General features: G+C 32.8%; 3 protein-coding genes and 2 long non-coding RNA genes across 18 annotated transcripts in view; 3 read left to right on the top strand and 2 right to left on the bottom strand.

The window, feature by feature from the left end:
* Positions 1 to 24215, bottom strand: part of wake (ankyrin repeat and fibronectin type III domain containing protein wide awake) — a 532593-nt gene that overhangs the window by 169255 nt on the left and 339123 nt on the right. The window lies entirely within an intron of this gene.
* On the top strand, positions 74 to 5385 carry LOC141460098 (uncharacterized). 3 transcript variants are annotated; one of them, XR_012461730.1, is made up of 5 exons: positions 74 to 140; positions 250 to 494; positions 605 to 799; positions 2528 to 2659; positions 3241 to 5385. It is a non-coding gene; the product is annotated as an uncharacterized lncRNA (long non-coding RNA). The 3 variants fall into 3 exon arrangements; XR_012461729.1 differs by having other exon boundaries at positions 250 to 607; positions 693 to 799; XR_012461728.1 differs by having other exon boundaries at positions 250 to 799.
* LOC141460088 (defensin-like) lies at positions 6503 to 8220 on the top strand. The gene is made up of 2 exons (XM_074139759.1): positions 6503 to 6663; positions 7891 to 8220. Exons 1-2 carry the CDS (start codon positions 6573 to 6575, stop codon positions 8082 to 8084), a joined length of 285 nt encoding a protein of 94 aa, XP_073995860.1. The 5' UTR covers positions 6503 to 6572; the 3' UTR covers positions 8085 to 8220.
* Positions 10805 to 11375, top strand: LOC141460086 (defensin-like). Its single transcript, XM_074139757.1, has 2 exons — positions 10805 to 10966; positions 11064 to 11375. Exons 1-2 carry the CDS (start codon positions 10876 to 10878, stop codon positions 11255 to 11257), a joined length of 285 nt encoding a protein of 94 aa, XP_073995858.1. The 5' UTR covers positions 10805 to 10875; the 3' UTR covers positions 11258 to 11375.
* Positions 13181 to 17752, bottom strand: LOC141460099 (uncharacterized). 4 transcript variants are annotated; one of them, XR_012461733.1, is made up of 3 exons: positions 15833 to 17749; positions 14672 to 15250; positions 13181 to 14192 (listed from the first exon to the last, which is right to left on the bottom strand). It is a non-coding gene; the product is annotated as an uncharacterized lncRNA (long non-coding RNA). The 4 variants fall into 4 exon arrangements; XR_012461734.1 differs by having other exon boundaries at positions 13181 to 13958; XR_012461732.1 differs by lacking the exon at positions 13181 to 14192 and having other exon boundaries at positions 14672 to 15048; positions 15123 to 15250; positions 15833 to 16300.

The following is a 24215-nucleotide window of genomic DNA, read 5'->3' as shown; positions in this document are numbered from 1 at the left end:
ATTGAATCTAATGCAATAATTCTTTCAAAACTGAAGTGTTGGTCAAAAACGAAAAATCCACAGATGTTTGAAACTTAATTAAAAAAATAATAACAAGAGCAATTACTCTTCCAAAATATATAACAGCAAAAATCAATAAAGTAAAAATTGCATTAATATTAATTACTTTAAATTGTTATCCAAGTACGAGTACGATACTGTTATCTGAGTCTACGTAATCACTCCAACCCTGTTATCTCTCTGTTTTAGGCAATTAACATGAAGACTAACCGTCCTTTACAGCCCAATTTTGGACCTGCAGCCTCCCTTAAGGGTTTACAATTACCTAATTTGGAAATTTCATTGGAACAATAGTACTTAATCTTTTAACAGGAATAAAGAACAATCGAAAAGAGAGCAGAAGATATTCAACGAAAGTCGATAAGCAAGGTGTAATCGACTTTTGGTGAGGTTGTCATCTGCTGAAGGTTGTAGGTTATCTTAATACAAGCCTTGTAAGGGTTGATTAATTTACAACCAAGTGAACAGTATAACGAATATTGTTGGTAACACAACAATCTGTGTTTACAAATTATAATTGAACGTTTTTATTTTTTTTTTTTAGCATGTGAGAACGTTAATCCTCTTATGTTATTCTGGTATGTAAATCTATGATGACATTTTTATCTTAATCAGGATCACTCGGTCCACAGTTGCTGACAATACGGCCCACCGATATGAGGAAAATGAAAAAAGGTTTTATTTATTACAATCTTTTTATAAGTTCATGGAAAAACTTGTTCACGTTTGTATTAGTAAGGTATTTTTTTGTGTTTTTTTTTGTTTAATTAAATAACCAAATTTTGATGTCGATTTAATATCTTTGTGATAACAGTTCTAAAGTACTGAAAATTAATTTTGTATTTGTTTGTTTTGAAAAATTGCAATATTAATTGAATACATGCGTAGTAATTACAATGGCCACATCAAACAAAGCAATAATATTGCTACCAAAGCAAAGATTAATCATAGCTTTAAAGTGAAATTAATTCTGTAAAGCCATTTTAAAACGAAAACGTGATGAAATAGTATATTTTCTCCTACAATACTGTAGTAAGAGAAGGTATTGAAATGTGCAGATTTTAGTTACTAAGTTTTTACTAGTATTAACCCTTTTAAGGTCCTCCCAGTCCGAAAAAAGTGTTTTTTTTCTAATTCTACTTCGTGTGGATGTTGATTTTTTTTGCATCTGTCTGTGTCCAGCATAAATTCAAGAAAGGTACACAGCAGAAAACCGTTTTTACGAGAGGTAGTGGTTAGTTAGTGTGGTCTCTAAAGTGCTATTACGTTTTATGGTAATGTCTTGTTGTCTATAACGAGTTATGATATGGATCAAATGTGAAAAATTTCCAACTTTGTTGTTGACCGACTGTTGACACTTTAAAGAATAGATTTTTTTTTTTTTTTAGTAAATTACATATAGTGATTACAAACATAGAAATCTACAACTTAAAAACGAGTTTGAAGAATATTTATGAGGTAGAGAATACCTTAAGAATAATAATACTAACAGATAGTTACGAGGTCTGAAAATTAAGCAATGAGACTGATTTTTTTAAATTTTTTTATTCAAAAAGAATTACAATTCTATATTGTCACCTTCAAAATAACTTCCTTCTGAAGTCACACAGCGCTGGAGACGTTTCTTCCACTCCTCATAGCAGTGCTCGAACTCCGAAACTGGAATAGCCTTCAGCTGGTCGGTTACAGCCGTTTGAATGTTTTCGACTGTCCCAAAATGAGTTCCCTTGCGATGATTTTTCAACTTCGGGAAGAGAAAAAAGTCACAAGGACTCGAAGTCAGGCGAATAAGGGAGGCTGAAGAGCCACAAGAATGTTTTTACTGGCCAAAAACTCGTTTATTGAAATTGCAAGGATGGCGAAGTCGAAGATCTTCAATGCATGCTGATTTGTTTTTTCGATATCCAACGGAATCGTCCACAAAGAGTTTCTACCTCAAGGTCAAACGGTCAATCAACACTTTTGTCAACCGTAACCTCTCGAGGTTCTTGAAAAACATCGAAAAAGGGTCATTCGTGTGAGACCAAACATCAAGAACAAGTGGGTGTTGTATCACGATAATGCTACTTGTCACACAGCAATTTCAATAAACGAGTTTTTGGACAGTAAAAACATTCCTGTGACTCCTCACCCTCCTTATTCGCCTGACTTGAGTCCTTGTGACTTTTTTCTCTTCCCGAAGTTGAAAAATTACCTCAAGGGAACTCATTTTGGGACAATCGAAAACATTCAAAAGGCTGTAACCTACCAGCTGAAGGCTATTCCAGTATCGGAGTTAGAGCATTGCTATGAGGAGTGGAAGAAACGTCTCCAGCGCTGTGTGGCTTCAGAAGGAAGTTATTTTGAAGGTGTCAATATGGAATTATAATTCTTTTTGAATAAAAAAATTTAAAAAAATCAGTCTCATTACTTAATTTACAGACCTCGTATGTGCATGATCATTCCTGATTTTGATTCTTTCTTTCAGATCTCAAACTGGTTCCCACGTCACTGAAGGAGTTCATTAAAAAATATAATGAAATCAGAGCCCTTTTTTTCCCCACTTCTATTAAGAAAATTCTTGCCTTAAAAAGAAAACCTTCTTGGACTATTCATTTAGGTAACGTGCACAATTTTTTATTTTTTGTTTTTATTTTACTTTATTATTATTTTCAACGAGGGGGGCCTATTCAGCTAGAGTCATTAACAATTTTTAGAATAGTTTATAAAAATGAACTCCTTTTCATGGAGCTGAATTCAATGAAAAACTTTTGTAAACCAAAAAAATTAAGACCAATGAAAAGGCTCCTTTTAAAGTAGGAAAAAAAGAAATGTGGATCCTGGAATTTAATTATCAATTAATTTAATAAATCTTTTACGTAGCCTAAATAATAAGCCTTGAGAGGTAAGGGATAGGCTCAGAGATTAGCGCACTGGATTCACACCCGAAGATCCCAGTATTTTCTCTTCCTAGGGGAGCTTCTTTCAGCCTCACTATCCGGTGAGGAACAGTAACGCGAGAACGCTTGTTCTGGAACACTGTCCGAAGGAACTGAAAAAATGCTTAAGAAGATATTTTGCTAAAAGAGCAATGAATTCTTCAAATTATTTTATTTAAGGAAAATCCCTAGAATTAATTATTTATATCCCAATTACAATTTTTTGTATCCTGCTCATTGAATGTTCTATCAAATGTTACAGGTTTAAATTCGACTAGTTTCCTAAAACTATACTGAGAGACTGCAACTGAAATCTATTTCCTGTGGGGATACCCTTCTAGTAAAACCGGGATGAGTGTCAAGCGGCTTTCACCATGTCTTCTACTAAGCAAAAACATTTTTTTCTTTTACTTTTTCTGTCTTCACACTTATAAGTATAAGAAGGTACTTCAAGTCATTAAGATTTTATATTTTGGGGTTTTCACTGAAAATGTCCGATTTTGAGGTCCCCAGAGTTCGAAGAAGTGGTTTTTATTTTTATAAGAATAATAATAATAAGGGAAAATGATTTGTGTGTGTTCACAATAGATTTTATTTGTTAATTTTGCCATCAATTTAAATTTTATTCTAAAAATTCAGTTGTCAGAAGCAAAGTTTTCAGACTTTTTTTTAGGAACTGCTTCACATTTCATTGTCGTACAGATCTACTAAAAACTTGGTCTTACAAAACTGAGGTATTAAATAAAATTAAACTGAAAAGACATTTAAGAATTTTTCGTTAAGCCAAAATATTGAAAGAATTTTGTTCTTTTAATTAATTATTTTTTGTTCCCTTAATTAAGAAATTAAGACTACAACTTAAGTTCACTCAGTTATAAAAAAAAAAATATAAGCGTAAAAGGTTTGAGCATTTCTTGCTTTAATTAACTGTAAGGTTTTTTTTTCTAAGTTTTGTTTGCCTTAGTATTAAGTTCGACTTATTAACCAAAGTAAAAATCATGGTTGTGGAGAGTATATAGGCACTGCAGCCTGAAACCTCCTTGTGTATATATATATTTATAAAACTGTTTTTAAATTGTAAATAAACTTTTCAATTTTAAAATTTCAATAATTTAGAAATAAAAAATATTTTAGCCCAAAAATTATACACTGCTTTTATTTAGAATTAGTTTTCCTAACCCTCTGATAGAACCCGTATCTTCTTCCACATTACCAAAGTAATCCTCCAAGGAGATTGAAGAGAAGATGGCCTCCCACGATCTACTCTCTTCATAAGAGCGGTGTAGTACTACTATTCACGATAATGGAGTGACACTACTGGTTGCACAGTATTTACTGATGGCAGCAAAGATGACATCCATGTTGGTGCTGCTGTTGTAATTTATTTGGATGACCAAGTTATCAGTACCGAACAATTTCGTTTAGAGGATTGCTGCAGTAATAACCAAGCCGAGGCCCTAGCGGTTTTGAAGGCTCTGGAAAATTTTATTCAGTTCGACTTGCCTAATGACCTGGCCGCCAGAACTGTGGCAATTAAAACTGACAGTATGGTGACATTGGATTGTTTAAGGAATGCAGGTAACCATCATACACTCTATGAAAGTGCGCGAAAGGTCTTATCAGCGCTTCTTCTTCGGGGATGGATTATTCACTTTTGCTGGGTTGCTGCACATAAAGGCACAGTTGGAAATGAGATGGCCGACAAATTAGCGAAGGCTGCCTCCAGGAACATGGATTTGGATTGTACCTATATTAAAATTCCGCGCTCAACTATAATCTCAAATTTAAGATCTGAAAGTATTAGTGAGTGGAATGAATGGTGGCAAGCGAGCGAGAAGGGAAGCACCACTAAACTCTTCTTCCCTACCATCTATGACCGACTGAAAGTGAGCCAGCTTCCGCTCGGCTTTAAGTTAACCCAGGTGCTGAGTGGCCATGGCAAGTTCCGGCAATACCTTCATCGCTTCCGCATTATTAGTGACCCCAACTGCCAGTGTGGAGATTTATCGAGTCAGACGGTCACCCATATTATTTTTGATTGCAGGCTGCTTGAAAATTTTCGCCTTCATTTAATTCAGGCTATTTTGGTAAATAACTTGGAATTGAGTCACTTGTCACTGCTGCATAACGAAATCCTACCGTTATTTGTGAAATTTGTAAATAACATCAATTTTGATAAATTGTAATTAAGTCAATCGACCCAAAAGTGATCTTTCTTTATTTAATTATCTTTCTTTTCTCTGTTTCTTTCTGTTTATCTTTCTTATAATTATCTTTCTTTCTGTTTTGATTATTATGATTTTAATATTCTTTATTATTTTATTATATCATTTAATTTAATATTATTATTTTGTTAGTATTATCAACTATTATTGTCGTTAAATGTTGTATACCAGCATGTATTATACATTGTATGGAGCATGCAGAAATAAAAAAATAAAAAATAAAAAAATAACTACTGGTTGCTTTCTCCGATCCGTATTCATGTTATTTTTTTTTATCTTTATCACATTTCCTTGTTGCAACAGTTGTTGCAGTTGTGGATAAATAAATATAAAATTTCAAAAGTTGAACAATGATCAAAATTTAATTTATTTACTAAGGCGCATTGGATTCTTTGTAAATTTCAAAAATTATTGCGTAAAACTGAATAAATGTTGATTTTTTTTTTTTCAAATATATGAATCTGGTACGAAATTTACCATAATTAGTTATTCTTTTTAGTAGCATAGCCTCATTATGAGACTACTTCATGCTCTCAGAAATTAAGAAACAATCACAGTTAGTATTTTCAGGCAATCTATTCAGTAATGGTAGTGATACTTGGAGGGTTGACTGAAACTTTGGAAGTACTGTTACTTCCCAGAAGTGCCTTAAATCGATTATTTCTCGAAAAATGTTTCATATAAACGTATACGATGACGTTTACGACGAAACGTAAACGAGTGACGAAGTGTGTAAAATGTTTAAAGAGAATCATTTCAACCATTTTCGAGCAAATAAGAAAAAACGATTCCGCCAAGTGGTAAAACTGGATGGAGGATTTGATTGCTAATTAACAATCGTGTCCTCTGAAAAGGACTAGGTCAAAATATCAAGTTTCCGCTTCCTGGATATTTCCTTTTTCGAGTCACATACACACCCACACCCAAATTTTATTTTCTAAAAACCACATTTTCGAACTCCGGGGAAAATCAAATGCAATATTTTTTGATGAAAACACCAAAAATCAATAGTTTGACCTGGTCGCAATATTTTCCAACTAAGGAAAAAAGGAAGAGAATTTGAATGTGATGCAAGAGTTATGTAGGTCAAAAACTAATACAAATACACAAAACAATGCACAAATATGTAAAATCTTATCAAAAAACTTTACGTCATTACAGCACAAATATGATCCAACAAAAATCAATATCATTGTCAAAAAAAAAAAATGATTTTCTAAGAATCCTTCCATAAAGAGTATTTCTTATCTAACTAGGAGCTTTCTTGAAGAATAAGAGGTACTTCTGACAGATATAAAAGGTAGCAGACAAAGATCTATCTAGATATTCAGGTGCAGTACAGTCCTAATACCTAGCCACTCCTCACATCATGAAGTGCATACTCTCTTTGTTCACACTGTTCCTGGTGGCTACCCTGGTCTATTCCTATCCAGCTGAATGGAATTCTCAACATCAATTAGGTAATTATTCAATAACTAGTTAGCGTTGCAACTACCCATGGGAAAACGGACAATGGCCCCAGGCTTTGTGCTTAAACAATGTTTTAAGTCAGTAATTTTGGATAATATATTCTTATTAGCCTATACGAAAATTGCTCCAAGTAAGAGTTAACTGTAGTAAGAAAATCCGGTTTTCAAATTTTCTTGTCTATTATGAAAATATTTTAATTTTTCTATTTATTTTGTTCTTCCAAGTTCCTCGGACAATACTATTTTCTCAATCATTTAGATTATCTTTCGAATCACATTCTCAAGTAAATGGCACCACGATCCTTTCCAACACTTTTGGATCTACAGCCCACCTAGAATATTTATTTTTATTGGTTGCCCATTAAAATTGATTAGAATTTATCTGTTGGTGACAAACGCTTCTTTGGGGGGAGCCGAGTTATTGATTGAGAGTAAATAATGATGTATACATGATTGAAAAACAAGAAAAGAATTAAATCTCATAATGTACAAGTAGGCTTTTAAATTGCACTACGATTTTAATTATTATATTTATTGTAAGATTAGTTTTATGGTAGAAGTATGCTCTTGTATTTGCAATTAATGAGTTTTCTCATTTAATTTTTGGGGAAAAAATGTAGTTTGTTTCATAACAAATAGGGTCAGTTGAATTTTTACAAACATCTAATCTAATCCAAATATTTTTTTAAATAATTCTTTGTTGTAAATTTGAATCTGATGTTCCCCATTGATCAATTTAAAGCTGTACATCACCGTGACTTCTCAACCTATTACCCCTCGGCACTATAGAACACATGTGGAGCAGTACGACTTAAAATAACACCGGAAGAGAGTTGGAAGGTCCCGTACTGACTATTATCAGCCTTAGAACCCTTTAGGCCTAACAAGGACAAGCTGTGCTTAAATTAAGCAATTCTAGAATCCACCTAGGCAAAGATCTGGTGATCTGAGCAGTCATGACCATGACAGAAAGAAACAAAACTACAATGTTTTTGATTTTGGTGGAGTTTCTTTTCTTTTTTTAACGACGTAATACAGTTCTTTAAGAAAAAAGTAAGCACCAATGAACATTCATGTCCCAAGGAAAATTTTATGTATTTTCTGTTAGGGAAGAAATTGATTTTAATTCTTTCTGTTCTGGAAAAGAAAGAAGTTTAAATTAAGCTTTGAATTCCTGCTAATTCTAATTATTTCTCTTTTCTTTGTTGTCTTCACTAGATGATGCCCAATGGGAGCCAGCCGGTGAGTTAACCGAAGAACACCTATCACGTATGAAGAGAGCCACCTGTGATCTGCTAAGCTTTACCTCTAAATGGTTCACACCTAACCATGCTGGCTGTGCAGCGCATTGTATATTCTTGGGAAATAGAGGAGGCCGTTGCGTAGGAACTGTCTGCCATTGTAGGAAATGAAGATATAAAAATCCAAAATTGAAACTTTTATGAACGAACCAAATCAAAAAAAATACTCAATATTCAAGTCATTTACGCATGAAAATGCATTTTATATTTTTACTGCTAATAAATATGCGCTTTACTATTAAAATAATTATTTTCTTTTTAAAGCTTATTATAAAAACCTGAGTAAGCACCCACACGACTTTGACTAAGCACTATTCTAAAGCTCTAGCTCACTGATTTTCTTAAAACTCAAAAGCTTTGAGTTATACACTTAATTTCCACCAACATCATACACTTTGCAGCCGTACAACTGTAACTTAACATGTTAGCATACCTCAAATCTCTCTCCGAGAACTACCATAAAACGATAAAAATTATAAAAGAAAACATAGCAACGCTACAAGAAGAAAATAGAAAAGCCTAGGGAGTCATTTTCTGGAAAGTAAATAATCTTTTGAGTAGAAAAGATTACTTCCGATGGAGCAAATTGGCTTTCCAACTTGATTTTAGCAACAAGTTTTTCACTTGCCTAAAAAATTACACAAGAGTACATTTCAGGAAAATGGCAATTTAGAGGAAATCTGCTTAAAACTGCCTTCCCAGAAGTACTCTTCAATCGAACATTCCGGAAAAAATGTTAAAAATAAAAATTATGAATCTAAATAAATATAATTATTACAATAACTGAAAAGAAAATCTTAGTTTTCCATTTTTGAGAATATCTCAAAAGCAGTGTTCCCTCTAAGCTGTGCGCGTGAACGCGCGCACATAAATTTTAAACAAAGCGCACATGAAAAATATTCGCGCGCACAAAATTTTTGTAAATTTCAGTAAATTTATGCAGAATGGTAAAAACCAAAAGAGAGGAGAGAGAAGTTATAAAATAAATGCCATTAATAAAAATGTAATCCCTAATTCTAAAATTGTTCAATAATAAGTAATTGCGAATTGTTCTTGTCTGTTTGTTTTGACAAATGTTTTAATTGAAAAAATTAGAAGCAGACAACGTTTTCACCATTCTTTCTGTTCTGGAGAAGAAAGAAGTTTAAATTAAGCTCCAATTCCTGCTAATTCTAATTATTTTTCTTTTCTTTGTTGTCTTCACTAGATGATGCCCAATGGGAGCCAGCCGGTGAGATAACCGAAGAACACCTATCACGTATGAAGAGAGCCACCTGTGATCTGTTGTTTTAATAATTGTATTTAAATTTTCTTATTTTCAATTTAAATGGAAAAGGGGAGCCACAGTAATCAGCTAAATTCTGTCTCCACGAACTAATGCTTTGACTTGATTTTTGGATAGTTTTTTCCCTGTTTTCCGTTATAATGTGTGGTATGCTGTAAGATCGAGTCAATGCGTGTAAGTAGGTACAAAATTTGGCTGAATATTAATACTATTATTGTATTGTCTTTTTTGCGCTTTCTTAAATTGCCGCACAAAAATTGTTTATTTTGGAAAAAACTGCACACACTTAAAAATGTGCGCACACAGGTCACAAAAAATTAGAGGGAACACTGCGTCAAAAGGTCAAAATACTGAAAAGTTCACTATTAATTCGGGTAGCATATTTCAGTTTATTAAATTATTTTAAGTTAATTAAACGTAATTAAATTACGTTTAAATTAAAATTAAATTAAATTTAGTTCTATATTTGATTCTAATTATTACGAATATTCAGGTTTCAAGACACCACAATTACCAAAAAATAAACTTTTGAGTTTATTCCTCCGATTCCTCACAAGAAAAGCCCATGTTTGAATTTTCCTTATATGAGAAGTGATTTTTTAAGTTTGGTTTTCTGGAAATTCGCATCTTTCGTAAAACTATTTTCTTCTAACTCATAAAAAGAAAGAAAAATTCTCACAGTGAAAACCCAATACAGAAAATTCGATAAAAATCACAATACTCTACACTACATTAGAGAACAAGAGAGTGGGTACATATGAAGTTAATAATGGGCTTTATCAATAACGGAAAGTGATTTGGAGCGACTACCGTTTCCTCTTGTTACAACAACAATGTTTGTACGATTGTAAAAAGAAGGTCAATTGTTGCAGTTGGTATACTTCAGAATAAACATGTAAATATTTGAGTCGATTAAAAAAAAACAGTATGCTAAAGGCAGAGAGCGATAAGATATAGAAAACGATGTTACTAATCATTACTACAGTTAAAATTGCTTTGTTTTTTTTTATTTTTTTTCAACGGCGAACTACTGAGTTAATTTAACAAGATAAACAGTATGTACTGTTTCAGATTAATGATTTGGCTATAAATCTTTAGATCCACAGCAATACTCTAAAGAAATTTATGCCATATTTTTTTCTTTCTCTAATTGTAGAACTTAGAAGAATTGGAAAAATGCAACTTTTCCGTATTTCAAGAGTTTCTTCTGCGAATTGCAAAATTATTGTAATACAAATCTAAAAAAGAAAGTCCTTGTAAGAACGAAAACTAACATTAAAAGCACTTAGCTTTGGAAAGATTTTCAAAGAAACGCTGTGAAAGTAAAAAACTGTTTTAGAACTATAAACAAGTGAGATCATTTCATCAAAATTCAAAGAAAAGACGTTTAACCATTGAACATAAAAAACAAAACAAAAAACAAAGAAATAAAAAAATATGTTTTCTAATAAACTAGGGATTCCCCCAGAGAGGGTTATGTCTTGCTGGAAGACACTGTGAAGAACAGAATCTACATCTAGTGGGTATAAAAGTCCCGGAAAGATTTCTGTTCAGACACAGTAAAACTTGCATCTAGCACAGAACCTAGAATACACCACTCAACCGCAACCAGACATCATGAAGTGCATACTCTCTTTGGTTACTCTGTTCTTGGTGGCCGTCCTGGTTCACTCTCATCCAGCTGAATGGAACACTCAACAACAACTAGGTAAATATCCATTAAATTACTTTGTCTACACTTTTTGAATACAAAAAGAAAAAAGAAGCTAGATCTAATTCAGCCCAATTTCTTCTGACTTCACTAGATGATGCCCTATGGGAGCCAGCCGGTGAGGTAACCGAACAACATGTCGCCCGTTTGAAGAGAGCCACCTGTGATCTGTTCAGCTTCCAGTCTAAATGGGTCACACCTAATCATGCTGCCTGCGCCGCACATTGTCTACTCAGAGGAAATAGAGGTGGCCGATGTAAAGGAACTATCTGCCATTGTAGGAAGTGAAGTGAACATTCTCCTTAGAATTTACATCTTTAAAGCAATATACCAAATAAAATCATCTTTCCGGAACAGTATTAAATAAAAATGTATCTATTATAAATAAACGAATGGTTTAATGATATTCTGTATTTGATTTTTCAAATTTTATTCATTTATTTCACGAGTATTATTCTCGCTTTTTTTGAAAGTGAATATTAAGCAAACTATAGGGCAGAATAAATGATGAAATACAAGATCAGTTATCCAGAATAACTGTTTTATCAGTACTATTTTAATTCCAGAAATCATCTATTTTGTAAGCTCCATATTAGATGAACCGAAGGAAAATAAATGATTATTTACATGTTGTCTAGTTGCCAAATGAGATCTCCAGCACTTGCGAGATCAAAGAGGGTAATTCGCAAAAACAAACTGGAGAAAACCCATCGATCTTAGAAAAAAGGCTAGATTTCTCCAAGTAGGCCTCAAAGGGTTTACTCAAAATAAATAATCTCTAATCTCTAAAGGGAAAAAAGATTATTGCAAATTTCAGTCATTATTTTACTTCTTTTCCAGCAAAGTGTTCGTCTTAAGTCATCTTCAGAGCTTAAACTTATTAACAATGTAAAAAAAAAATTATAATTGTTGATAAGAATAAGCACTGAGATGACGTAGTCTCTAGGTCGAAGTAACCAATTCCAAAAAAAATACAGTCGGTGAAGCAGAAGGAAAGAACAGGATGATGTATGAACTCTTCATCGAAGCAGATGTTGTCAGGTTCATCAGACTGTGAAGACTGAGATGGGCATGCCATCTGGCAAGAATTACGAGAGACTGAGATCCTGAGGAAGGGTTTTTAACCATAGTTGAGATGGGAAAATGATATGCCGATACAAGAAGCTTGTAGGGAGTTATAAATTTGAAAGCTGCAGCACAGAACATGGCTGAATGGCTCATTGGTAGAGGCCTCCATTGCGGGATGTAGAGCCAATTAGATACAACAGATAAATCAAGTTCTACTCTATACAAGGCCCTAAAAAGAGTGCATGCAGCTAACTTGCAGGAAAAAAACAGAAAGTCTAGAAACAAAATTCTATTCCAGATTCAACTACCAAAGATTTGCTGCAGTCCTAAAAACTTTCTACAATAATTTCAAAAAGAAAATTCAGGAAAAAAGCGTGTAGCAATGAAATTTCCTCTTGTTCGACTCTGTTTTAAGATGATTTTCATTCACCATTACTAGTTTAACACAATGCTGGCAGTGTTGGAAAGCAAATAGTTACCATTTCAAATCAAATTGAAATATTAGTTGGAGGTTATTGTTTCAATTACTTATTTGTCATTACACTGAATTGGTTTCGATTGTTCCCCAGTTTGTAGTTTTTTGTTTCTTCTTCTTTAATTTTAAAGATTTCTAATTAATTAATTAAATTTAATCTGTGTATTTCTTGGTTATCTAATAAGGTCAACGATTGCTAAGAGTTTAGCAATTTGTAAATAATTCATTTAAGCTTATTTGTAGTGAGTTATTTTCCTCATTTGTAGTTATGAAAATTCAGCTGAAGTGAACTCAATAATGTATGAGGAAACACTTAAAATTTACTAGATAATATAAGAAGAATAATTAAAGCTAAATTTGAACAGTCTAAAATGTGTATAATATCTATCAATTTAAATTTCTAAATTGAGAATCATTTTTAAATGTAGAAATCAATTTAGAATTAATATTTTTTAAAAAAAAATGTAATGCAACCAAAAATTTACAAGAAATTTAACCAAATATGTTACTATACATCAGTGCACTCTGGCGAAGAATAAAAGAAATACAATTAAGAAGACTGAGGAAATAAGAATGGAAATTTTCTAGAAAATTTTCTCTTTTATTTCGAGAAAAATAACTTAAAAATTATTAAAACTTCATTTTATTAATTACTTTATTGAAGTTCACTGTATCTAAATTCAATAAATGAAAATGGCTATTGGGGGCATCGTTTGCTCCATCAGTTGAGATCTATTTAAAGATAGTTTTTACTCAATTAATTTATAAAAAAAAGAGCAATTTACAGATGTAGAAAATCATTTTCAAAATGATTTAAAGTAATTTACTCCATGGATGTAAAGAAATATTGGGGAAAAAAACTGCTAAAAAGATGCAAATCTACATACCCCAAAAAGAAATTTGGTCAGTTCCAACAGCCAAATTGAAATCCAGAATTTTTAACACTATTTAAATGAAAAATGTTTCAAGTTTTTTATTAACTGAACTTATACACAAACTTTAAACACTTTTTTACAATAAATTACACACTTTTTTACATAACATTGTACACGATTAAATAAAGTTTAACACAATTAAAATCACAAGCTCGACGGACATTACGAGTGACGTCACCACAAAATTAAGTCAAGTTAATATAATTGCAATTACATGTACATTTAAAACATTATTAAAAAGAATCTTTAAAAAATACTTTAAAAAAATATTACTCTTTTTTGAGGGTTATTAATTAAATAAAACAAAAATATTTTTTTATTAATTGTACTTACGAGACGAGTTGACATCTTTTACAAATTAAGCTTCAGAAACAATTTATATTTAAGATTACAGAAGAAAAATAATTAAAAAATACTTTATAAAAAATAATTAACTTTTTTACAGTTAATAATTAAATAAACTAAAATAATTTTTATATGAGCTATGTTGACGTCACACAAACTAAATTGTCTGAAACAATATCATAAAATTAAAAATTTTACTTCATAAAACATAAAATGATTAAAAAATACTTTATAAAAAATAATTTTAATTCTTTTTCTGAGTTATTAATTAAATAAATAAAAAAAAAAATTAAGTACATTAGTCCAATCTAGGTGATCAGTTCGTCTTAAGTGGAAGCTGTATCTCAAACCAAGGGGCCTTTTTTTTCTTGTAAGTACAATTTAAATTAATATAGAATTACTAAATTAACAAATAAGAAAGAAGAAAACAATAAAATATAAGCTTTAAATAATGGAAATCCATTTTGTAAAACGAAAGATTATTCATTTAACAAAGATTAAATTATAAAATGTGAACTGAGACCAAGATGGCGTAAGAAAATTTCCTATTTAAATATAGTAACATTTTATAACTAACATTTCTTATTCCTTAATCTTTATTATTGAGATCGTTTAATAATGATTAAACTAGATTTATCAGAATATTTATCTTAATTAAGAAACATGCAAATTCAATACTTTTTTAACAAATTATAAAGCTACATATAATTGAAGAGAACAAGTTCTTCAAACATTAAATTCATTATTGAGATTATACTTTATGATATAATCATTTAAATCAATAACAATTACACTTTTTTTCAAGAAATAATTGAAATCTTACAATAAGGTAAGTGTATTTAATTAGATTTAGTTTCGAAAAATTGTTGCAGGTCTTACCTAGCTTATGACCTTGAATGTTACAATCTTCATTTTTTAAAGTTTTCTTTTGTTCCAAGCAGAAATCATGAATTGTATTTTCTTTATTATATGATTAATTCTACCTATTTTCTCATTTAATACAGATTAAACTTTAAAATGACCCTTTAATGAATAATTTCAGCCTATAAAACAATGGCAAAATACAAATTCTTAAAGAAAGACAGAATTTAAACTTATTACATACCTTGTCATTACATTACTAGCTCGGCAGTTATATATTTTCTTTTTTTAAGTAAATTACTATCTTTTAATTTCTTAAAACCTTATTAAACTTCATGGCTAAGTAATTATTACAAATTCTACATTGAACTGAAACTTCGTTCAACTAAAATAGCCTAAAAATAAGAATAACTCAGCAATAGTTACAATTTACTTTAATCAAAAGCTAAAATATAATGTAAATACATACACTATCATTAGATTAATACCGTAGATTTCTGCTTCAATTAGTAAGTGTAAAAATTTAAAATAGATTTAAATTTTGCAGATGCAGATGCAGTTCAGTAAGTGCGAATGTATGGGAATGTTTCATCCAAGCTGCGATCAAATTTTCAAAAACAAAAGAAGGAATGATTAGTAAGTAATCAATTTTCCATTACTAAATCAAAACTATTCTTTCAACTTTCATTAGAAAAACTAAAAATCTATGAAAACTGATGGTTGACGAAATGTTGTTCATTGTTACAACCATGAGGTATAATTGATGTTTAAAAGCAATCTGATTAATATAATAAATTTTGTCTTTCATAATCATTTTACATACTTTCAATTCTAACTGGTTTAAGATTTCAGTCCATCTTTAAAGAAATTGATTCATCAGATTTGTGTTCAGAATTTTTATTTCTACTTACAAAGCTTTATTCGATTACACTTTCACATCACGATTTGTTCTTACATGAATCAGATGAATTAATTTATGAAGATTCGATGAAAAATAGAACATGAAATAATAAAAGACTAAGTGCACTACGATTGTTAAAATCACTGATATTGTCAAGCATGATGAAATCAATCGGATTTCAACTAGAAAAAGGCTTTTCATCTTTAGTAAAAGTTAGAATAGTAAGAATATTTTACCGAATGCATAACTTTTCTGAAATAAATATCGTTTACACTTACAATTATTAAGGTTATCCAGAATTAATAGAAACAACACTTTTTAACATTGCTGAATCTAAATGCAGAAAAATTGGGAAGAACACTGATAAATCACCAGTAATAATCACTTTTCAAGTTCATTTAAGAAATCACATTATTCGCCACAGTTACATTTTTACAAGCTAGCATATTTTTTATCCTAAAAGGTTAATGGTAAGAATCGTTAGAAGAACCAACTAGGTTAGGTAAGAAAATAAACACATGGTTGCTTGGGTTCTAGGAAGGTTAGACCTGGGTGAATCCCCTTTCAAATATAATTTCTTGTCTTTCAAGTAAATAAAATGATTCTACAATATTCTGTTCTTGCAAATAAGTTGAGATTTATATGAATGGACATTGCTTTGAATTTTGTAGATTTGTAAATTTAAAATAAGTTACTGTACAATTAGCTTTTTCTTTACAGTTTGTTTTCTTTGAAAGTAGGCATAGTTTCTTTTGAACATGAAGGATGATTTATTATAAATTTGTATTTAATAAAAATGTATGTAGTGGAAAAATCTTGAAATTCTATTACATACATAATGCTCCTTTTGTAGAATTTTCTCTGTTATATTTCCTTGATGGAGTAAATATGAACTTTTTCAAACACTTTTGTTTATTTTCTTTTACGTTATAGTTTTAGCAGAGTATTGTGATTTGTAATTTGGATAATTAAAGGCAAAAGTAGTATATTTCATTCATTATAATCAAGAACACAAACAATAATGGTAATAATGAAATCAAATCAATTTAATATAAAGTGGAATTCTGCAAGGTTGGGGCAACCTAAGATTTACATCGTCTTTTCATGCTTCTAACAAGGGTGACAGTGTAAGTGTTAGATTTGTCAATTTTTCTACCAAGTTCTTCGTATCTCCGGTTTCAGAACCTTCGGACATAAATATGCATGTACTTTTACAGTGATTTAAATCTGGAGAATGGGATGCTCCGAGCATTTTTGTCCATGTTAAAATGTCACTTTGCCCAATTTCGTGAGCTTAAAGTAACTAAGATAGACCAAGAGAACATTACAGATATTGTGAGTTAAGTAAAACTGAACACATAATTTTAGGAATTATGTCCGTAGTTCTTTTGTCAACAAAATTGCTCTAATTTGATAGGGCATACTTTCTACAAACTTCAGGCAAAAAAAATCAAGGTTTATTTGGTACCAGTTTTCTTGAACTCTACACCCACATGTTGTGCGCCGATGAGGGGCTTGGTATTGCATAATCATTCTATAACATCATTCTGAGAAAAGTTTGCAAATTCTAGATTAGATTAAGATCAATTTTTTGGGTATGTGATCGCCATACCAAAACCGTGAAACTATGACTACTTAGCACTGCCGATTTAGCCTGGGGTTTGTGGGGTACAAGTTGGAAAATGACCTTTTTTTTTTGTGATAACATGGCATTTCATAACGTTGTTTCAAGTAGACGCAGAATTGTTCAGTAAATATGCTGATCCATCCATCATCCCTCGTGCATTGTGCATGACTGGAGGTCAGTAAATTGTTATGCGGCCTTTTAATGTAATGGTCCATCCCCCATCTTTTGCACGATGAGGCTGTTAACTTTCGTTTCCCAATTTTAAATTACAGCATCTTCTATTAAGTTAAAATGCTATTACTTTTTATCCCATCTGACCAAAATAGTTTCCTTGCCCATTCCTATACACTTCATACATCATTGGAAATTCTTTTATACATACGAGGGTCGTTTGAAAAGTCCGTGCAAAGTCAGAGAGATAGCACCACTGGCGCGTATCGAGGTTATGTTTAGTTAGTAGCATCTCTTGGAAGAACACACACACCAAGTTTCAGCCAGATCGGTCTATTTCTTTGTGTTTGGCATTCGTTTGAATCGAGGAAGTCGAGTGATTTTCAAAAAATGGATGAAAAAGAATTTCGTGTGTTGATTAAACACTACTTTATGAAAGGCAAAACGCCTCAGGAGACTAAAGAGAAGCTTGATAAACATTATGGTGACTCTGCACCTTCGATTAGAACAGTTTATAAGTGGTTTCAAAATTTTCGGAGTGGCCATATGGGCACAAGTGACGCTGAACGTTCTGGACGCCCTGTTGAGGTTACTACTCCAGAAATCATTGATAAAATCCATGATATAGTGATGGATGACAGAAGAGTGAAGGTGCGTGAGATTGCTAGTGCTGTGGGCATCTCGAATGAACGGGTACATAATATTTTGCATCAACATTTGGACATGACAAAGCTATCCACAAGATGGGTGCCGCGATTGCTCACGCTTGACCAAAAACGAAATCGTGTGAAGTGTTGCAAGGACGGTTTGCAGCTGTTCCAGAAGAATCCGCAGGACTTTAAACGTAGTTTCGTCACTGTGGATGAAACATGGATACATCACTACACTCCTGAGACCAAAGAACAATCTAAACAATGGGTTACCAAGGGGGAATCTGCGCCAAAAAAGGCGAAGACCGTTCCTTCGGCCGGAAAGATTATGGCGACTGTCTTTTGGGATTCGCAAGGAATAATCCTCATCGACTATCTGGAAAAGGGTAAAACTATTACAAATGCATATTATTCATCGTTATTGGACCGTTTGAAAACCGAGCTGCAAGAAAAACGACCACGATTGGCCCACAAAAAAGTCCTTTTCCATCACGACAACGCACCAGCTCACACCTCAGCAGTTGTGGTAGCAAAATTAATGGAAATAGGGTTCCAACTCGTTTCACATCCCCCCCTATTCTCCAGACTTGGCTCCCTCGGACTACTATTTGTTCCCCAATATGAAGAAATGGCTGGCGGGAAAAAGATTTTATTCAAACGAGGAGGTGATTGCAGAAACGAATGGCTATTTTTCAGACTTGGACAAATCCTATTTATTCGGAAGGGATCAACAAACTAGAGCAGCGTTGGACGAAGTGTATAAGCCTAAAAGGAGACTATGTTGAAAAATAAAAAAGGTTTACCCCAAAAAATTAAGTAGTTTTTATTTTTGCACGCACTTTTCAAACGACCCTCGTATACCTTTATAATTTGATTGAGCTTCAATTTATTAATTTTTTTGTTTTGTCTTTACATATTGTTTCCTATTTTCAGGCAACTATAGTGGACTGTCCATCTGCTAATTCTTTTACTTATTGCATAGTAACTTTTCTAGCCATTGATATAAATCTTCACCTAGCATATTAATCCCTAATAATCTTAAGTCCTAAGGGAATCGTTTTCTTTAGTCTTTAAGAACTTAAATCTTTTTATAAAATTAATTGGCGTTTTAGGGTAAACACAAATTATTTTTAAAAACAGTATTAACTTTTTTTTTGTTTAGTTTTTAGTTTCTCCCAACATTTCTACTGAGTTTGTCTGTTATCTTTAGAGTATTTTATGATTCCTTACAATATTCTTATGACTTTATCACAACCCTTCTATTCTTACATTACAACACAAGCTAAATGAAAACCAAAGGAATTCTTCCAGAATCCATGGTTAATCCCAATCCGATTATCCATTAAAAAAAGAAATTATTTCTGCTCTTTAATTGAACATCATCCACTTCTTGAAATAAGCTTATCTGCCTAACCGATTCTTTTTTGGAAATTAATATATATGTTTTTATTTCAAACTTAAATGCACTCCAAACAAATATACTTAACCTAGGTTTTCCTAAACGTCCCTCTTTTTCTACCTTTCTTGCCCAAATAACGGTATACCCTACCTCCAACCATTTATCCTCTTACACAGGTAGTACCTAGGCAATTTAAGAAACCATATTAACTTTAAATTTTTTTTTCTTTCCAGCTTCTATAATTTATTTACTTTTTACACCAATTTCCTAGTCACCCTCTTGAAGGGTTGAACAAAATAAAGAACGAAAAACACCCTATCTTTACATTGTATATCCTAAAACAGTCGATAGCCAATCAATTTTCGAGATCAAAAGATTTTTTTATCCTTATTTATTTTTTGAACGACTGTCCTCTTTCTTCCCAAAACAAGTTTGGCTCCCTTTTGATCAGTACTTTCAGGAGATGACGTTTTAACGTGTTAGAAGCTGGAGATTACGGGCGGAGCTGCGCAGGGTTCGATCCTTGGCCCAGACCTCTGGAATGTGGCTTATGATGGAATTTTGCGTATGGAAATGCCAAATGACACCTTTCTAGTTGGATATGCGGACGACATTGTAGCTGTTATCTCGGCTAGAGACATAGATGATGCTCAACTAAGGCTTAACCAGGTAATGCGCCGTACACAATCCTGGTTAGAGGATCATGGTATGGAATTGGCATCACAAAAGACGGAAGTCCTCCTCATTACAAGACGGCACATTGATACCAGAATCCAGATGCAAGTGGGAGGGGTTGCAATGGGAACCAAGAGCGCGTTAAAATATCTAGGAGTATTCCTAGATACAAAACTAACTTTTGGGGAACATTTAAAACATGTATCTCTTAAAGCTGAAAAAACCACATCGGCACTAAGCAGGCTAATGGCAAACGTTGGAGGACCTTTGCCTAGCAAGAGACGGCTCCTGATGTCCGCGGCAAATGCTGCCATGTTATATGGCAGCGAAATTTGGGCGGAAGCCCTAAAAAAAAGGAAAACATAAGAAGTGGCTGGCGGCAGTCCAAAGAAAAGGGGCACTGAGAATTATCAGTGCTTATAGGACGGTTTCGAGGTCGGCTGCCCTGGTAATAGCAGGTGTTCCCCCCCATTGACTTGGTGGCAATGGCCAGAAGAAGGACCTACCTGCTGAGGGAGTCTCTAGGTAGTACCGACGCCAAAAAAAAGAGCGACTGCTCGGCTGGCACAAGATTGGAGAGCCTGCTGGGCCAATGACCGCCATGGGCGATGGACGGCAAAATTAATTGTTGACCCGGTGATCTGGGCAGAAAGGAAACATGGGGAGGTGGATTATTACCTCACACAATTCCTTACTGGCCACAGGTATTTCGCAGGATTCCTTAAAAAAAATAGGGAAAAGGCCGTCTGGGGCGTGTATTTACGGGGACTCGGACTTGGATGACGCCCTGCACACCTTTTTTGAGTGTACACGATGGGTACAAGAAAGAAGAAGCTTGCAGGAAGTCACCGGTCCGATAGCTCCGGACAGCATCGTCGGACGGATGCTGGAAGACGAGGAAGCCTGGGCAAAAGTATCTTCCATTGCTAAAAAAATATTAATAAGGAAAAAGAAGGACCTCGAATTATTGTAGGTAAGGTGGAAGAGCAATAAAAAGAAGGAAAGCCAAGTAACGAGGCGCCATCCCGAAGTAATGCTGTTTGGCGGTTCCGGGATGGATATTTACGCCTGAAGGGGAGGGGTTTTTTTAGTGGGTTGAGCCCCACACACCCGACAGATCGTTGGAAGGTGCCTTTGGCATTTTCCCCCTCGCAAAAAAAAAAAAAAAAAAAAAAAAAACGTGTTAGAAGGGAGTATAGTATTCCCTATAATATTCCTCACCGTAGATCTTTCTTCAAAAGATTTTGGACGAACATGTGAACTTCCCTAGGTACCTGTGTGAGTTGTTCTATCATTTGGGTTTGGACTAGCCGCAGAATAGATCTAATGAAAGATCTTACTACAGAATCCATCGAAGAAATAGAACATTTTTTTCTTAGTAATCGACAGGCCGCCGATGTACCTGAAAAAATGGCATATTCTAAGGCAGTAAGACTTCCTAGAGATTTGTTTTAACCACTTTTAAAATAATGATAAAACTATTTAATAAATTCAATAGGAAAATTATAGAACTAAATTAATTTTAATTTCTTTTGATTTTCAGGGTAGTGCGGGAGTGTTTAAAAAAAAACGGAAGTGCTTTATTTTCACTTTATTAATGAGAAAAAATTATATTTTTTTAACCAGTGCGTTTACCAAGTAATTCGGGTTTTCCAAAATTTAATTTACAAGAATCAGGTACCGAATGTATTTTTTTCTGGACGTTACCAAATCTATTTAAATTGTGTCAAGTGTCAAGTGAGGAGTTATTGAGGATCTTTAAACTGGCGGTCCATCGATGGATGTGTAACTGTGCAAGAGATGGTTACATTTTTCCAGCCCGCAGCATAAATAAATAAATGGTAGGTTTGAGGAATAGTGATGGTCTATATTTAGGGTTATGTGTCGCTAGATGGCACTATTGTTCCTAAATGTCTATTCTGGAATGAATTTAAAGATAATGTTAATTATAATTCCAACTTATTTTTAAGTGTAGTTATTGGTTTTTATGAATTTTAATGCATTGTCTATATTTTAAGCAATTAAAACCATAGTTATTTCAACTACTTTTAGCAGCATCTTCCCTTATAATAAGGGGTTACCATCAGAGCCCGTCTGGGTCGTCTTTCTTGCTCTATCACCCTGGTGAAAATTCCATTTCCATTATCTTGCTCTCCATCATCTCCTTAACTCTAATCTCTCTCTCTCCTCAATCAACGAGTGTATCCTTGAGTTTCATGACACAACGTCTCATGAAATACATTTCTATTGGTTTATAACAAGTACATATTATTAATTAAAAATGGAATTATAATTACAATTAAAAAATGAATAAAACCTTTAAATGGCCACTATAAATTCCTCCATCGGAACTTCCAGTCCAAGTAAAGCAGAAATGGTTAGTAAACATTTATTTTTATTTATTATAAATGCAACAACTTTGCGGTTATCTTTTTCAGATAAAAACGCGAATCAAATTTACACAAATTTTTAACAGGATCTGCACATTTTTTTGTTACAAAAGATGTTCCTTTAAATTGTTAGCATTTACATACTAATTGCCACCACTTCTGGATAAAAAAAACTTATTTCATTTAGACATTAATGAGCAATAAACATAGTATCGTAAGGGAATCTATTGTTAGTTAGTGAAATATCCGAGAATGTTAGGGGTGACGTCTAACAGTAGAGGAACTTTTAAGTAAATCTTCAATTTATCTATTGATTTGAGGTGTTCCTTGAAGATAGTCCAGTCACGATGTCGAGGATTGCTTGGGAGATTGTGATTGTAAAGAAAGTCTGCGAATGAGTGGGTTGGCATGGTTGGAACTTAATTTTTTAAACCAATGGAGAACTGGGAGTTTCAGCATTTTTTTTCTGCTAGGATTGATTTGAAAAGAAGTTGAAGATAATGCTTGGTTGAAGTCTAAACAAGGTTTTAAGTCCAAAAGAGGTTTTTTTACTCAAGACTTTATTTTCGAAACGTCTGTCTTCAAGTCTAGAAAGAACTTTTTACCGTCTTATAAGTTCCAGTTTTTTCTAATTTTGTACATAGATCCCAAGTGAGTGTTTTGCCTAGATAAATCCTTGGACAAAGATGCTTGTTAGGCTATGTAATACTTCTACGGAAGGTGATAATTTTGTTTTTCAGTAAGTTTGACTCTTTCTTCGCTCTGACTAGCCAGTCTTGCTACTAATGTGATTTTGTAGGGCACGGATTGGAAATAAAAGGTCCAGAGTGTGGAGTCAGCTTAAAATTATCAAACCCTTTATTAACATCCCATCGCTTTATTTAATTTTAAAACGTGGCTTAAATCATTAGCTTTTACCATGAAACGTTTTCTTGTAATAATTGATATTATTGAAAAGTATTGGCTATTTAGTAATGATTTATAAATTGAATATTTAGAAATGATTATATTATTTTACTCCCTGAATTCACTAAAAAGGTCCTCCAGTGTAAACAGGAATGAGAAAATGTTGGAAAATACAATTACCAATCTAAACATTTAACTGAATAGTTGTGTTTAAAACGTAGCTGAATAGAAATTCAACATTTTGTGTACAATTCATGATTTCTCACCTGGAAATAATACCTTTTATGTGCATTGAATTTTCATGAAATTCAAGTAAATCAAGCTAATATGAAATAATTTAAATACTATGAATTGAATTTTCTATTTTCTTTCTTATTAATATGTTATAATTATTTGAATTGAATTCTTATTTTAATTTAATTTTTAATTTTTTAAAAAAAAGTAAATGGAACCCCCCACACGAGACTGAAACGAATTGAAACCCAATCTCAGTTACAAAATGTTAAAATGACTACTCGACAAACGTTCAAAACTGATCCTGACCAATAAAAGAAGACTGTATATCGCCCTAGTAGAAGACATACCGGAATACAACTCTACGGAAGTGCCAAAAAATCGAACATCAACCGACTTCAAACCTTACAATCTAAAATTCTAAGAACAATAGTTAACGCTCCTTTCTACGTCTCCAATCATACTATACACTCTGATCTAAATATTCGTCTCGCTTCTGAAATCTCGCTACACAAAACTCCACTACAAATCTACACAGTCATTACAATTCTCTGATCCACAACTTGTCTACTACAACACTTCCTTTAAATCCACAGCGCAGACTAAACC

This window comes from Rhodnius prolixus, unplaced genomic scaffold, assembly GCF_049639745.1.
Source record: "Rhodnius prolixus isolate KJV_2025 unplaced genomic scaffold, Rpr scaffold_6, whole genome shotgun sequence".
NCBI classification, from domain to species: domain Eukaryota; kingdom Metazoa; phylum Arthropoda; class Insecta; order Hemiptera; family Reduviidae; genus Rhodnius; species Rhodnius prolixus.
Note: the sequence above shows the minus strand (reverse complement) of the source record. Positions and strands in the feature narration are given on the sequence as shown.

Bases quoted from the DNA above. Each gene is read 5' to 3' on its own strand.
- LOC141460088 (XM_074139759.1), top strand. From the start codon at position 6,573: ATGAAGTGCATACTCTCTTTGTTCACACTGTTCCTGGTGGCTACCCTG. The intron at 6,664-7,890 runs GTAATTATTCAA...TGTCTTCACTAG, and splicing joins GAATTCTCAACATCAATTAG to ATGATGCCCAATGGGAGCCA.
- LOC141460086 (XM_074139757.1), top strand. From the start codon at position 10,876: ATGAAGTGCATACTCTCTTTGGTTACTCTGTTCTTGGTGGCCGTCCTG. The intron at 10,967-11,063 runs GTAAATATCCAT...TGACTTCACTAG, and splicing joins GAACACTCAACAACAACTAG to ATGATGCCCTATGGGAGCCA.